At 47.5% G+C, this 16239-nt stretch overlaps 2 protein-coding genes across 2 annotated transcripts in view; both read right to left on the minus strand.

The window, feature by feature from the left end:
* NECTIN4 (nectin cell adhesion molecule 4) overlaps nt 1-6664 on the minus strand; it is an 80731-nt gene extending 74067 nt beyond the window's left edge. Inside the window, exons 1-2 of the mRNA XM_053368828.1 lie at nt 6528-6664; nt 2290-2733 (exon numbers count right to left, since the gene is read on the minus strand). Of these exons, the coding sequence (XP_053224803.1) occupies nt 2290-2329 (40 nt within the window). The 5' untranslated portion in view covers nt 2330-2733; nt 6528-6664. The remainder of the gene's footprint in view (nt 1-2289; nt 2734-6527) is intronic.
* Nucleotides 6665-8177: 1513 nt separating this feature from the next.
* On the minus strand, nt 8178-15709 carry LOC128404056 (lens fiber membrane intrinsic protein-like). Its single transcript, XM_053369342.1, has 5 exons — nt 15445-15709; nt 13438-13687; nt 11314-11454; nt 10098-10232; nt 8178-9589 (listed from the first exon to the last, which is right to left on the minus strand). The coding sequence occupies exons 2-5, from the start codon at nt 13610-13612 to the stop codon at nt 9522-9524; spliced, it is 519 nt and encodes a 172-aa protein (XP_053225317.1). The 5' UTR covers nt 13613-13687; nt 15445-15709; the 3' UTR covers nt 8178-9521.
* Between the last annotated feature and the right edge of the window lie 530 nt (nt 15710-16239).

Consider the following 16239-nt stretch of genomic DNA (forward strand, 5'->3'; position numbering starts at 1 on the left):
AGGCACAAACCCCGAGTCAGCATCTCTTGCAGGGCTGGAGCTCCTTCCGGAGAGAGTAATGAAAAACCAGTCGAGTCACTTCAAAGCTGCTGGAGGAAGGGAATTGGGGGGGGGGGAGAGAGAGAGACAAGCAAAGAGGCAAGTGGAAAAGGCAAAGCTAACCGCCCCCTCCTCTAAATGGCATCCCATGATGCCAAATCTTATCAAATTAGTGAAGCAGAATGGTGCCCAACAGGGTCTCTCAGATTAGGGAGGTTCGCTGTGGTCACTCTGTGGTGAGAGGAGAGCAGCCTGTTCCCTCAGTTTATTTGGCCCTGTGCTCTGGGCAGGCAGAAATCCAACTGGTGAAGCTATCCTCAGCATAGCAAGAAAACACCCTATTGAATTCCCACTCTTCAGGCTGCACCAAGAGCAATGCAGCAACATCAGGGCTAGCCAATGTTGCGGCACCCTCCAGATGATGGTGGAGACCCCCAGCTCCCATCAGCCCCAAGCAGCAAGGTGAACGGTAATTGATAGTTGCGGTTGAAGTCTGACAACACCTGAGAGTCACTGCATTGGCAACACCCCTACCGTACACGGTCAGAGAACTACAATTCCCAGAGTGGTTTAATAACCAATCCTGCTTCACAGGGAGCCCAGGAAATTGCTATTCTATGAGGGGAATAGCTGATGGCTTCCTTGCTTCTTAAGTACATAGTAACTTCCCCTTGGCTTCTTTCAGGGAACTCCGGACTCAGCTAGATTGATAAAGAAAAAGCAATTCATATGCATTGTATATGCAATACAGCATTGTGCCACCAGATGTCGCTGTGGAGTCCCGTTTTTCTGTACCTGTTTTCCCTGTTTAAATTTACAACACATTTAACTGAAATGCTTCTTTGATGTGTCTAGATCCAGCCTCCATCTCCTGAGTCTTCTGTTGCCACTCCACCAAACGCAGCAACTTCTCAGCCTCCACAACACCCAAGCAAGGCAGGAAACAACGTTATTTCAACAATTTACAGAGCAAGCAGCCCACAGAGAGAAAGACAGGCAGACGGGGGCTCTTGGCACAGAATAGCCTACCTTCCCATGTGGGAGGCAAGCCAAGTTCAGTTATTGTGAAAGACACGACACAGGAGGAGATGGCATTTTCCCACCAGAAAGTGGTTTTCTTTCCAACAAAAAAGTTAAGCTTCCTGCATCCTCAGCCAAATGGACCTCCTCTTCTTTTTTTGGCAACAGGTTTGCTTTTTCTAACTTTCAAATGTCATTAAGAAAATGAAGAAACCAGGAAATCTGTTTTTGGTGTTGCCCTTACGGTTGTCATTTCAAGGGAAGAGCTTGTGAGTGTGTTGACGGCTGCAAGAAATAGGGTGGCCCATCCCTCTCCACACCACTGAAAGGACCAACTCCCCCCCCCCAGCACTGCTCCTGTGCTTTTAACAGCAGCCTGATATTGGGGGGGGGGCAGCAGCTTCAGTTTTTGACACCCAATTGGTTTCTACTCCAGGAAAGGGAAAAACATCACTTGCTGAATTTCCTTGGGTCAGGTTACCGCAAGAGCACCAAACAGGCAACACATCTCCAGACTGCAAGCCCTCTTTTTGTTTCACCCTCCAGGAAGAGGAGGGAAGAGAGGGATTCCATCCCAGCTTGTCTTTTCAGATGGGGTCAAGAACCTGGGATGCCGAAGCACCTCACTTCCCACGAGATCAGGGTTGGAAGGCACCCAAAGGGTCATCCAGTCCAACCCCCCACAATGCAGATGTGTAGAACTATCACAGGCCAGTTCGTTCTGCAAAAGGTACTGACAACCGTCCATCTTTCCTCCAAAATCCTGATACATACATCCCCAGGCATCTCATTTTCCAGCTCATCTCCCCTTAAGAATCTGCCTTTTGCAAAACAGGCTACATCAAGCAGAGGCTCTTTAATCCACAGCAAGTCAACAACAGGGGATCAAGCAATGTCTAGGATCCCTAAAACACACAAACACACCCTCTGCCTTTCCCATCAGGTACATAAAGGAAGGCTTAGGAAGGTGGGTGGGTGGGCCTGGAACGAAACCGAAGCAGGACTTTCCCCCATCCAAAAGCATCCCCCCAAAGCCCAGCAGAGATTAAGCAAAGCTATCATTACCCAATTACTCACTAAGTCGGTCTGTGGGAAATAAAGGAGCTACAAAAAAAAAATATCTCTCTTTCAGAGAGCTCAACAGTCAACGAAAAGTGTGTGTGTGTTGTAGAGAAAGTTGAGGAGGGGGTAAAACGGAAAGGAAAAAGAGCCCAGAGGGCGAGGACTTACCGGGGATAGCCAGCAACAGAAGGAAAACTTTCCGGATCATGGCGCAAGGTGGAACCAGCTGATTCAGCTGCTGCTGCTGTCAAAGTGCTTTCCGCAGGCTTTAGAACCAAAGTGACCAGCTGGGTAGTGGCGAAGAACCTCTCCTTGCCTTCTCAATGACAACAGTGCTGAGTTAAGGGGCGGTGGGGAGACAGCTACTCAGCTTTTAAAAATAAAAAGAGCAGGGCGAGAGGGATCATGCCAGCTGAAAGGGGGACAAGGGGGCTGCCATCCTTAGGCTCGATGCTTCCGTGACTCCTGGGAAATGGGTCTTTCTCATGGGGTGTCCGGGAGAGGGTGGTCAGGTCCCCCTTTCTTCGGTGGCGTTGGTGCGGTGGCTTGCTCCTTGATGGTGCTGAGCAATCGCTGCTCTGTTTTGAAACTCCACAACCTGTTCTCCACGAACTGCCAGAGGGAGGGGAATGGAGAGAGAGAGAGAGAATATTAACCTGTTTGGCAAGTTTAAACAGGTGTTTCTCAAGGGGGGGGAGGCGGGTTTCGTTTATAAAAGCGAAGGGAGTTCACAGCCCAGTGCCAGAACAGCTCACCAGCGGTGTCAAGGCATCACCTTCCTGGGTAAAAGCTTCCCAGCTCCGATCCCAAAGCCCAGAGCTTGCCTTCCCCTGCCCCACTGACCCATTCCTCAAGGGCCAAAGGGAAGGCCGGACACCAGGAAGTCAGGAGTTATGTGGGTCACTCAATCCTCACTGGAAAAGCTCATCCTGGTCAGATTTTGCTCCCCCCACGCACCACACACATGATTTTTTTTTTCTTACAAGAAAAATCAGCTTGGTCCTCTAAACCTAGACATCTTTCCCCTGAAGGAGCACTTTTCTTGAAGCAGTAAGACAGCCTTTGCCAACCTGGTGTTTTCTATGGGAGTTGCTGTCCAAAACATCTGGAGGGCACCAGATTGGCAAATGCTACTGTTTCCCAGGTGTTGAGACTGCATTTTCTCATTGTTTGGAAACGGCAGTCTTCCATCCTTTGGGAAGTGCATCCACTTAAAACGGCAAGCATCAGGTAGTAGATGTTGTTCTCTCCACCTGCCACCCCGTGTTGTTGTTGTTGTTGTTTTGTTGGTTCAGCATCTAGTTTGCTGTTTGACTGCCGTTAAAAACACCAGGAGAGCTGTGCTGGATCCGGCAATTTAGTCTTGCATTTTGTTTAAACACTGGCATGGAAATGCCTATGGGAAGTCCAGAAGTGGAACACGAAAACTGCAGCACTCTCAACTGGTCTTCTGGGACATCCCGTCACTGATACTGGAGACAGTCATGAGAACATAAGGAGACCCTGCAGGGTCAGGCCACTGGCCCATCTAGTCCAGCATCCTCTTCTCACAGTGGTCGGACAGACAGAATCATAGAACTGGAGAGTTGGAAGGCACCCCAAGGCTCATCTAGTCCAACCGCCTGCAACGCAAGAATCTCAACTAGATCAAACATGGCAGATGATCATCCAACCTCTGCTTAAAAACTTCCAAGGAAGTAGAGTTCACCAAGGGAGTCCGTTCCACTGTCAAATAGCTCTTACTGTCAGAAGTTCTTTCTGATGTTTAGTTGGAATCTCCTTTCTTGCAACTGGAATCCATTAGTTTGGGTCCTGTGCGGAAGCTTGGAACACAAGAGGCCTCTCCCCTTTGTGGTTTCCAGCAACTGGTATTCAGAAGCATTAGTTCCTCTGACCACAGAGTCAGAGCAAACAGCCATCATGGATACCAACCACGGATAGCCTTATCCTCTGTGGATCTGCTGTAAAAAAAGTTCACCTGCACTGATTAGTTTTAAAGCCTCCTTGAGGAGCAGTTTGTTTAAAAGAAATTAATAAAGATCAATTCTCTATTGTATGTTCAATCTATTTTAACAATTTTATTGAGAACTGCCTTGAGTGGTTCATTAAAGGCAGTATATTTTAAACAAACAAAATACTGGAGAATGCTTGGGCTATTAGCCACAGGGCCTTTCTCAGGCTGTTGCCATTTTGCGGGAGGGGTTCAAAAGGCATACCAGGAAACGTAGGTTGGCAAAAATTAAAGTGAATCAAAGCTATGTCTCCATAGTGCAACAAATCAACTTTAAGAAATAAGAAACTGGACTCTTCTTTTGCAGTTAGGATAGTGAACTGGGTAATGCACTGAAAAGTGCGGAATGAGTGAAAGGATAGCAGGAAGACGTGTAAACACCCTGCAAGGAAATCAGGACAAATGTTGTTGTCCTATTATTACCCTGCAAACAAATCAGAATGAAATCTCAATAAAGACTGGATATGATCTTGCTTACGTCCGTGTAAGCAAATCAGGAGGCACGGGTTCCATAAACAGGCATGGGTTCCATAAACAGACCTCTTCCACACAGGGCCTCCACCCCACCCCACCCATGACCACATTTTATTCTCATTCATTAAACGAAGTTCCTGTACAGGAGGTTGATCAACCTCGTTGGAAAATTCGAGACAGATAAAAGGAGGCAGTGACGCTACCAACTTGGATGGCTTTAAAAGAGGGTTAGATCAATTCATGGAGGAGGTAAACTATTGATGGCCACTAGCCATGATGGCTGTGCACAATTGCTCCACAGTTGGAGCCAGTATAATGCTTCCGGTTGCTGCATACCACAGGAAAGTGCTGTTGTGTTTGACTCCTACTTGCAGATTTCCCAGCAGAGGCGTCTGGTTGGCCACTGTGAAAACAGGATGCCAGATTAGTTGGGCCACTGGCCTGATCCTGCTGGCTCTTCTCACATTGCTGCGTGGGGAGAGCCATGTTCCTTTCCCCACAGATCTTTTCCATTGTTGGTTAGTCTTTACTTTCTTGGTGTAATTCTACAAACACAACCGTTCTAGGAGTTGCTTATGGGGAACTCCAGTGCCCAAGGTGCCCGACACACAGGCACAGAGGCATCCTGAGATGTGAGGGCAACGTAATCTGCTAGGTTCTATGGCTACTCACTGCCAGCTCTGCCCTTACTCTACCTGCAGGCATAGGTTGATGATGTCATCGGCCCGCGCCAGCAGCTGGAGTGCTGGAAATGCAAAGTTTCTGAAGGCCAGTAGCTTCAAGGCAGTGACCCAACCCATCAGAAAACATACATTTCAAGTGCATCGAGAGATCTCTGGCACCTCCAAGCAGAAATGCCTCCTAAATGATGCTCCCAAGTGTACGGGGAAGGGTTGTAGCTCAGCGGTAGAGCATCTGCTTTGCATACAGGTGGTCTTGGGAGCTGCTGCAAGTCAGTGTAGGTTAAGTGTAGCCAATGGGGTGCCCTCAATAGCTACCAGCCACAATGTCTGCATTTCACCTTTGTTGTCGGATACAGTGCACCTCAGAATACCCATTGCTGAAAACTGCAGGAGGGGAGAGTGATCTTGTGCTCAGGTCCTGTTTGTTTCCCAAAAGAGGCATCTGGTTAGCCACCGTGAGACCAGGATGCCAGACTAGATGATCCAGCAGGCTCTTCTTATGGAAACCACCCTCTCCTCCATCCAGAGGCAGTCTATCTAGGGTCCTAGGTCCTTATGGGAATTTGGCCACCATGAGAACTTAGTTTGGGGAGGAAGCCTATCAGTGGTGTCCTCCAGATATCTGATGGACTACAACTCCCATCATCCCTGACCATTGGAGATGCTGGCCAGGGGTATGGGCATGGCCAGTGTGGGGCCGAGGTTAGAGTGTTGGACTACTTGGATCTGGGCGGGACCATGGTTCAAATCCCCACTCAGCCACAAAACTCACTGGGCAACCTTAGGCACTGCTCAGCGCACCTCACTTCACAAAGTTGTTTTGGGGATTGAGGAGGGGGAGAACCATGTTACAGCTCCTTGGAGGGAAAGGTGGGATAGAAATGCAATAAATAAATGGGGGTAGCCTTCCTCAGTCTAGTGACCGCCAGGTGTTTTGAACTATCAATTCTGATTTATTGATTTATTTTAGATGGGAGTTGTAGTCCAAAACACCCGGAGGTCACCAGACTCAAGTGAAGGTGAGTGCCGCATGCCCTATGCAGCAGTGGGGGCTTGTATAAGCGACCATTATAAGGTGGAAGGGACGGCCGACCCCTCTTTTTGCATTCAGAAGCACAATGGGGAAAGATGCCTAGTGGTTGTTCGGAGAGCTGGAGAAAAGCAATCCCTCTGCTGGGAAAAGCGGCTCATCTCCGAAGTATATGCACTTCGCTGGCTTCGAGCCCAGAAAGTTTTACCTGTCGCAGGTTGCTGCATTGGAGGGAAGGCAGGCGGGCGGGCAGGCAAGCGACTGCAAAGGGGCTCGCGCGTGTCCCTCCCGCGCCTCGCCGCCGCTGCAGGAAGTCCCACGCCCGCCGACGCTTTGGCTCCGCAGTCAAAAGTGGAACCGCAAAAAAGCCCCCACCTGCTCTTTTCTTCTTGCCAGGTGTCCGCTTCACTGCGCATGCGCCCCGGCCCCCTCGCCCGCAACCTTTGCTCCAGGGTTAGGTGGCCAACTTTTTGGACCAGCCCGGCTCCTCTGCCTCTTTAACAACAGCTTCCAGCACGTGTTCGCCCTTAGTGCTTTATTACCCAATAGGCAGGCTTAGCTGGTGTTCAGGGCACCAGCAATGCAGGGGCACATAAAGAAACGGATTGTTGCTGTTATTTTAGTTGGCATTTGATTATTTCAAAAGAGACATCAAAGTAGCCATCATGGGGGAGAGCAGAACTTTGCGAGACTTCCTTATGCTCCGGTACAAACTCCCAATTTTCTGTTCTCATTTTTTCCCTTATCCTCACCTAAACCAGGGGGGCACCCTACTAACATAGATTGAAATAATGTGAGGAAATCAAACCTTGTCACGTGTTGCATGTGATGTACATGCATGCACATATCAGCATACATGCAATTTCTGTGTCCGTTTGAAAAATAAATGTTATTTTACAATTGAATATTGTTTTATTTTTTAATTGCATGGGGGACACCATAATCTTTTCAGTGCTTAGGGCCTCTAAAGGATTTAATCTGGCTCTCCATGCCACCACCTTATTTCTGTCCCCCAATTTCCTGTGCAAAGGAGCAGGCCAAGCTGCCTGGCAACCCTAATCCAATCCACAGATGCACCCCCCTTTTCCACCCCCGATGCTAGCAAATTAATGCATTCAAAATAGCAAAAACATGGCAGCAGATTGGGGAAGGCTGAAGCACGCTGGCAGGATTCCTATTCTAAAATAGCACCTTCTTGCTCTCTCCCACTTTTGTCAAAACAGTTTCTTTCAGAGAGATTCTTTTCATGGCACATTGTGAACACCATGCATGGAACCGAAAGGCCTTTGGTTTCCGGGACGAAAAGGTCCCAGGAGAAAACTATGGTAATAAAAGCTGCACTTTGAACTGTGTGTAAAATCCTGAGCACTGCAGTGCTTTGCTTTCTTGAAACAGTGTGTTCGAAAAAGAAAGTGACACCCATCCACCAGAGTTGCCAGCTCCTGTTTCCCATGCCTTTAACAGCAGCAGCTCGACTCCACAACATGAAAAGTCTCAACCTTCTATTTCTGCACCTGCCAGGTGCTGCGAAAGGCTCAGGAGCGAGCAGGGCAGCCTTCCACCCCTCCCTACCCTGATCAGTTGGCCACTGCCCACCTGACCTACAACAACTCACCCAAGAGTGACTGGAAGTTGCTATTTTTGAATCCCAGTCCAGTGTGATTTGGTCCAAAGGAATATTTTGTTAGGTACTTCTACATGCCACATGTGGTCAGTCATGGGATGATTCCCACAGTCGCCTACTCCATTCGTGGCCTGATTTGCAGGCAAAACATGAATGGCCCACAAGTGCTCCCCGGTGACTAAGGAGGTGTGTACCTTGTGAACGGGCCCTGTGAATCACAGCTCAAGCAAACACTGGAGAGAAAATGGGTGTTTATTTTTCCTGTTCAATGCAAGGACTTGGGAAAACAACGTGGCCCTCTGCACAGGCCCTTGGTGAGGCAGCCCAGGTTTTGTCCAAAATTGACAGGAGAGACTGGCTAGGTTTGCCTTGTCTCCACACCAGCATCCAAAAGCCTTTTTCCTCGGGCTGAACACCTTGGGAGCATCAGCAAGCACACTGACATAGACTGAGCACACATCAGACATTTAAAGGACATGGCTTTCCCCAAAGAATGCTGGGAACTGTAGTTTACTCCGCAGAAAGCTACAATGCCCAGCACCCTTAACAAACAATTATGGGGGGGGGAGGTCATGTGCTTTAAATGTTTGGTGTGCAGACCACCCCATGCACTTGATTACACCAGAGGTTTGCTGCTTGCACATTGCTGAATCCTCCACTGGCTTGGTAGCTGCTGCCCTCTAGTGAATTTATGCCACAAATGTCATGAACCTGGACTAGAGAGCTGAGGCAGGACAAAGGCCTGGGGAGAGAAATGACAGCGGCTCTGCACCAATAACAAGAATGCCGTCATGGCTGAACCATACTTATTTACTCACTATTCTCCTAGCATCATGGTTTTTATCTACCCTTCCTCCCAGTTGTTTTGCCCAGTGCAAAAGAGGTGAAAACAGGGAGTTCAAATTATAGCTTTACCTGAGAGAGATGCAGAGGAAGCCTATTCCTGTTTACTCACAAGTAAGTCCCATTGAATTCAGTGACGCTTAGTGCCAGATAAACTGGTATGGGATTGAAGCCTTATTGGCCTGGGGATGAATGCGCTCAATGCGAATGCAGTAGTAAGTGTATGGATCAGCCTTCCTCAACTGAGTGCCCTTCCAGATGTTTTGGACTACAATTTCCATCATGCTGGCTGAGCCTGATGGATGGTGTAGTCCAAAATAGCTGTGCTGGCTGGGGCTGATGGGAGTTGCAGTACAGATCATCTGGAGGACGCGGGGTTGGCAAGGGCTGTTGCAGGGATTGGCTCATGGAGGACTCAGCTGGAGTCCCTTGGCAAGGCCATTGAAAAGCCAGTTCCTCCCTAAAAATAATAATAAAAAAATGGCAGTGCAATTCAATCACACTTCAACCACTCCTTGAGAGTGTGGCAACGTCACAGGGAGAACCATTTCTATAGGGTTTCCCCCAGCATCTCAACAGCAACCTTCTTGATTTTTTGTGTAATTGTTGTGCAGATCCAGAAAGACAATCTGGGGAGGGCTTATGAGGGAAGAGGCAGCGACAAAGTCAGGAGTCCCAAGCGGGAATAATCTCAGACATCTGGACAGGATGGAATTGGGCCAGCGTCCCAGAGGGTCAGCCGCTTGCCACGTCAGAGCCGTCAGAAGATGAGTTCCTGGGGACAGCGCAGATGTGGAACACACCTGAGGAGAGAACGGGAAAGCCAGTGAATCACAGGAATTACCATATAGTTATTGTTATTATTTATAATTTATCACCTGCCCTTCACCCTAAGGTCACAGGGCAGGTTACAATAATTTAAGCCCAATATTAAAAACAGTTTAAGACAACTTAAAAAGCTCAGAAATAAGGTGGGTCCTAAAATATACACCCCATGTGTCAAAGGCCAGGGTGTGTCTTCAGCATTTGTTGGAAGCTGTGTAACGAAGGTGCCAGGTATATTTTTGTGGGCAGCTTAGGGGCTGCCACAGAGAAGGCCCTCTCCCGGCCTGCCACACCCAAGCTTTCAAAGGTAGTAGAAGTAGCAAGCGGGCTCCCTATCCTATCCTTAGCATAAGTAAATAACATAGGAAAAGAAATGCAAATAAATTCCTTTGGAAAGACCATAATGCCCCTTGGATCCAGTAGACAGCTGAAGTTAGTGAAGAGACCCATGTTTGGGGTGGAGAAACTGAGGGGCACTCCTGGTACCTGCTGAGATGGTGAGGATGACAGCGATCCATCCCAGAATGTAGGACCAGGAGAACCTCCATTCGGCGTAACGCTTTCCGTAGAAACTCACTGTCACTCCCGTATACACCGAGATACCCAGCAAAGCAAAGAGTCCTGGAGGGAGAAAGAATAGACAGGGAAGGAGCCCAGAGTGAGGTTGTGGGGGGACCATTCCATTCCACACATCCCATTTTCTCAGCAAGGACCTTTGGCCAACTGCTGGGATTCTTAGGGTTCTTGCAAGTAGAGGTTTGGGGGTTATCGGAGCAGAAATGCCACACAAAAATTCTGAAGGGCACCAGGTAAGCGAAGGCTGGCAAGTGGATCTGGGAGTGGGGAGGAGAGGCAGAGTCAGCGGGGGGCTGACAGCTGCCCTATGCATAGCACAAAACAAATGAAATACCCTGAAAATCCCTGAAACGAGAAGTAATCGACTAGAAGAATCAAAAAGTTTCAGGAAAAAATTAGAAAAACCTAAAATTGAACAAAGCCTTAACAAGCTAAAAACCTCGTTTCACTAAACTATTCAGTTTCCTTAGAAGGAAATAGAAAAATCATAAACCTTAAATGACCAAAATTTAAAAAAGGGGGGTAGAACTCCCAAAAATTCTGAAGTATTATAATCCTAGCTAGACCTAGGTGAAGCAAAGCGCAGTAATAAAGGATTGAGGACTCAAAGATAGTTTCTAATACTGAATTTACAAAAAAGGTTTGAAAAACTAAATGGCAAATTTTAGACAAAGCACAACTTAAAGGAAGCAAAGCACTGTTATAAAGAGTTGAGGACTCAGCTGTATAGCATAGCAGGCTAGTGTTTCTGCTCTGGGTTGTTCAATAATCTGGATTTCTCCAGCCTCCTGCCCGTGTTATGTATTAAGCGGTCTGTGTTTGCCTGAGCTTGAGTTTTGGACTAAGGATTCTGAGCCTCTGTGTTCTGATTCGATACATGATATCCAATCACAGAACATTTCAGGATTTGGGCCTCTGCCATTGGCCCTTAAACTCTGAGTTATGATTCGCAGCTTGGAAGTTTGGACAGCCAATCACGTTGGGAGTGGGAGTGGCCCAGGCCTTCAGAAATGTATATAAGCAGTTGCTTTGCCCCTGTTGTTCAGTTCTGTTTGTTCAGTAAAGGTTCTTGCTGTTATCACTGTGAACTTGCCTTATGGGAACCCACCTGCACTTCAGCACGTACCTGCGATCAAGAGTGTGATTCCTGCAGAACGAGTGCGTGTGGATCGGGCACTACTGGAGTAGATGGTCAGCCCCAATATGATCCCGGCGAAGGAGGAGAGGATGGAGAGGAGCATGAAGGCTCTGGTGGCATCCCAGAATGCTGTGCAGGGAGGAAGGCACAGTGAGAAGCAGCAATCTGGAGAGGCAGGCTGGGCAAGGGCAGGGAGGCGGCAGGGGTATAGGAAGGAGGGTGGCCTGCCCCAGGTGTCATCCCTGAGGGGTGACAAAATGGCACACCGCAGGGGCGTCACTTACCCTGGGGCCTGGCCTGTAGCGCGCCCAAGCCATGCGTCTCTCCTGGGAGTGACACAGTGGCTCAGGGCCCTGCGCTGCCCAAAACTGCAGCATGGGGCTTGCGTCCACCAAGTGGACTGCGTGGGCAGCTCGTCGCGCCTTGCCTCACCACCCCCCTGGGCAAATCACCCTGCCCTTGCCACTTTGGGTGCCAGAGCAGCTAGCTACACCCCTGTGGGGTGGACTTGCAGGGGCTGTTGTTGCCAGCCCAGCCCAGCCCTGCCTCCAGACTCAAGCTAGAGGTTTAGGGATTTCTCCTCCGCCTCCTCAAGATGGGGCTCAGTGACAGAGCACATCCTTTGTGTGCAACTCCCTATTCAATTCCCAGCAGCTGTCGGTAGGCGTGAGAGGCCAGCCAGAGACTTAGCTTAACCTCAAGTGGGGTTAGGAACACAGGGATCTGTCCATGTAGTTGAGTATTGTGCGCACCAACCAGCGGCAGGTAGATCTTTACCTGGAGATGCTGGGGATTGCATGCAAAGCAGATGCTCTACAGCCACAACCACAAAACCCTATCAAGGGGATCACAATATGCAGGCACACAAATTCTAGCATGTAAAATGAGATTATATCAACAACCATGTCGGATTTTAGAGTTGGAATGAGCCATTCAGCTTGAAACACATAATTTGTCCGAGTTCCCCAGTTGTGAGGAAAGTACTGGAGATGTAAATCAGGATAATATATCCCTGTAAAAATTACAGTATAGAAGGACATGCGCTAACATTTGAACTGGGCCACTTTTGCAAAGACAGATTCTCAGGTTGTCAAGGCAGCCTGCTAGCTACACTTGGCTTCCATAACTGCTTTTGCCAATGGATTGATCCACCTAGCCATGAAAAAAACATCTAGAAACATTAGCGTTGCTAAATAGGTTGATAATTATTACTAGGCTGTAGACCAGTGGTGAGCAAACGCCTTTTGCCATGAATTTGCTAATGAATTTTGCAAATTGGGATCTAGAAGTCCCTCTGTAAGATAGCTGGGTGCTTTTTCTTATCCAAGTGGCAGGACATAGGGTAGTAGTGAATAGCCAAAGATATTAACTTAATTTTTTAAAAAAATTAGCCAAGAGTAAGGATAATTATCAAGCAAAGCTAAGGATAAAGGTAAAGGTACATGTACCCCTGACCATCAGGTCCAGTCGTGACCGACTCTGGGGTTGCGTGCTCATCTCGCTCAAGAGGCCGGGAGCCGGCGCTTGTCCGCAGACAGCTTCCGGGTCACGTGGCCAGCGTGACTAAGCCGCTTCTGGCTAAGGATAGGTTAGCCCAAATCTGTTGAGGATACATTTAGGCAAAGCTGGTCACTGATTGCAAAAGGTGGTCTGGAGAGTTGAATCTACAAACTGACCTCATGGCTACATTGCCAGCCCAATTTTTGTATTTTTGTATTATTATTTTTTTGGAAATTCTCCTCCCCCTCACTCTGTGTTGTGTGTAACCTCTTGCATGGCTGGTCCCAATAACTATTCCACAACTGTGATTTTGGACCAAAATGGCTACCTTTGCTCTTTATGTACCCACAAAGACAGTGACTGGCCCAGTGACTGTGAGTTTCATGGCCAAGTGGGGATTTGAATCCTGGTCTCTCCCAACTCTTGGTCCAATGCTCTAACCACTACACCACCACTGGTTCTCTCACACACTGGCTTCCTGCTCAGAAGCGGGTTGCCTGCATGCTAATCATGTGTTCTCATGGGCATCACGAACCATTTTTCATATGAGGGATCCAAATGCAGTAAACAGCCTTTTTCTTAAAAGTTGTCTCTTGTGCAGCGCCCCATTACCGAGTGTGATGGTGTGGGGGTGGCACTTGTTCCCCACACAGAACCGCCAGAGGCCTTGGTTGCTGAGGTTGCCTGAGTAGCGGTACTGCATCCAGAAGTCTGTCGCCGTGGCAACGATGAGGAGGACCAGGCCAGAGGCTGCACACAACAGCCCACCTCCCATCAAGTTGAACATCACGGACCACTCGCTGGTCTGGGGCTCGGGAGGAGGGCCTTCCTCCTGCAGAAGGACCAGAGGGGAAGGGTCTGCCTGGGGAGGGGGCCCCCAAAGGCCAGGGTGTTGTGGGTAAGGAGAGAAGAGTTATCACCACCAGGTATTAAATTCTTCAGAAAGAGAAATCTGAATTCGGAGAACTGTGTCATTTAAGCAAAGCATTTTTTTTTCCACACACCCCCTTATTTTGTTTTTGCCAATCCTGAGGAGAGACAAGTACGCAACATTGCAGGGCGCTCAAAGACCGTCTATCACCCCACAAAATCATATTCAACCAAATACAATTCCTGATTCATACAAGAAGACTCTTCGCTCCTGTGGTTCCCAGAAAGTGGGTATTCAAAAGCATTGCGGCTTCTGATTGTGGAAGCAGAGTGTAGCCATTGTGGCGAGTAATCATTGATAGCCTCTTTTGCAGCCACCCAAGTTTGTGGCCATCACAGCTCCCTGTGGAAGCAAGTTCCATGGTTTAACTATGCACTGCATGGAAAAAGACTTTCTTTTCTCTGCCCTGAATCTTCCAACATTCAGCTTCATTGCATGCCTTAGGACTCGGCAAGATTGGAAAAGAAAAAGCGTTTTATATGCGTTGTATATATGATATAACACTGTGACACCAGATGGCGCTGTGGAGTCCTTCCTTTCCCTACCAAATTACTCTGTATGAGTTTGCAACACCTTAAACTGAATTGCTTCTTTGATGTTTTCTAGGTCCAGCCCTAGTGTTATCAGAGAGGATGGGGAACATTTTTCTATCCACTTTCTCCATGGCATGCATAACTTCTATCATGTCACCTCTTCCTTGCCTTTAAACGGAGAAGTCCTAAACGTTGCAACTTTTCCTCATAGAGGAATTTCTCTATCCATTTGATCATTTTGGTTTCCCTTTCCTGTAATAATCCTTTTTGAGGTGTTGAAACCAGAACTATACACAGTATTCCACATGCACCATAGATTTGTATAATGGCATTATATTGGCAGTTTTATTTTCAGTCCCTTTCCTAATGATCTCTTAGCATGGAATTTGCCCTTTTCGCAGCTGTCACGCACAGGGTCGACATCTTCATTGAGCTGTCTAATATGGCCCCAAGTTCTTGTTCCTGGTCAGTCACCCCAGTGTGTGTGTGTGTGTGTGTGTGTGTGTGTGTGTGTGTGTGTGTAATTAAATGTTCTGTTTTACAGTTTAAAATACTCATTTAAACATCGTCAAAATATAAATGACTACCCTTCTTATCTTTCCATGGTTCATTTTGAATAATACCAATCCCTGCATATTTTAAAAAAACTAAACCATTCAGTATTCCATTATTGCATCCATCAAAACTTATTTACACTGTTGAATTTATCTTCATGCTGCCAATGTTTTCAGGTGTACACAATGTTCAATAAACATTTTCCAATCTTCTCTAAACATATGTTCTTCTTGTTCTCTAATTCTATATATTAAGTCTGCAAGCTGCGCATATTCTGTCAGCTTAAGTTGCCATTCTTCTTTAGTTGGGACCTCACTCACTTTCCATTTTTGGGCTAACACAACATGAGCCGCAGTAGTAGCATACATAAATAGCCTTTTTTTTATACCTGAGAAATTCAGTCTGAATCATCTCCAACAAAAAGGACTCTGTTTTTTTTGGGAAAGTACTTTTAAACATTTTTTCCCCAGTTCATTATGTATTATGAATTGATTAACAGTCACCCCAGTTTAAACACCAGAAGCTTATATGTCAAATTAAGATTTTGAATAGAACACTCCACAATCCCTGGTTCCAATCAAGCCTTATGTTTCAGCTTACCTTCAGTGCTCAATCCTCAGAATGACCATTATCCAAGAAATTCAGAGATAAATAAACAGAGAAACCCAGCTAACAAGTCTAAAAGTTTTCTGCTGTCACCATTACCTATTCTCTCTCTCTCTCTCTCTGACTTTTCTTTCCCCCTCTGAAAACAAACAGAGAGCAAAAATGCTGTAAAGATGGGACTTTTATAGAGTTGCCTCCTCTGTCGCTTTGTCTGATGGATGACCAGGCTGACAATAGCCAGGAAGCATCTCGCACTTTCCCTCTCTGCAGGCTTTTGCTGATGCAGGATGTGTGGAAGACCAGGTGCTGGATTGGGGGGTGGGGGGGAGAGAGCCCATTCTCTTGTGGTGGGAATAAGCCAGGCAGGCAGATCCTGTGACCCTCTAAACCCCCCTTTTCCATGACCCACAGGGATCAGTTGTTGCATTGTTTAGAAGATGCTTCCCAATTGTTATTTGGCTGAGCCACACTCGTTTTGTGTGTCCTCCCCGCTCCCCAATTAAAATGGGAAGCATGCCGTTGAAATGAAATGTAGGGTGTATACAAGCCACCCACGGTCAGTGGAATCCTCCAGTTGAGCCTCTGCTCAAGTCCCCGTTCTGACGGAAAAGAGAAATGCACAGGACACAGCAGGCAGCCTGGACAGATCATTTTGCTGTAGGAGGAGACAGCCAGAGCAGTAAATCATGCAGAGATGCAGCCAGCAAGCGGCCACATCTGTGAGAAGTGAATGAATGAATGAATGAATGAATGAATGAAGAGAGTGGTGTGGTGGTTGGTCGTCAGACT

This window comes from Podarcis raffonei, chromosome 16, assembly GCF_027172205.1.
Source record: "Podarcis raffonei isolate rPodRaf1 chromosome 16, rPodRaf1.pri, whole genome shotgun sequence".
Classification (NCBI taxonomy): domain Eukaryota; kingdom Metazoa; phylum Chordata; class Lepidosauria; order Squamata; family Lacertidae; genus Podarcis; species Podarcis raffonei.

Bases quoted from the DNA above. Each gene is read 5' to 3' on its own strand.
- LOC128404056 (XM_053369342.1), bottom strand. From the start codon at position 13,612: ATGTTCAACTTGATGGGAGGTGGGCTGTTGTGTGCAGCCTCTGGCCTG. The intron at 10,233-11,313 runs GTACGTGCTGAA...TTCTCCCTCCAG, and splicing joins AATCACACTCTTGATCGCAG to GACTCTTTGCTTTGCTGGGT. The intron at 9,590-10,097 runs GTACCAGGAGTG...TTCTCTCCTCAG, and splicing joins CATCCTCACCATCTCAGCAG to GTGTGTTCCACATCTGCGCT.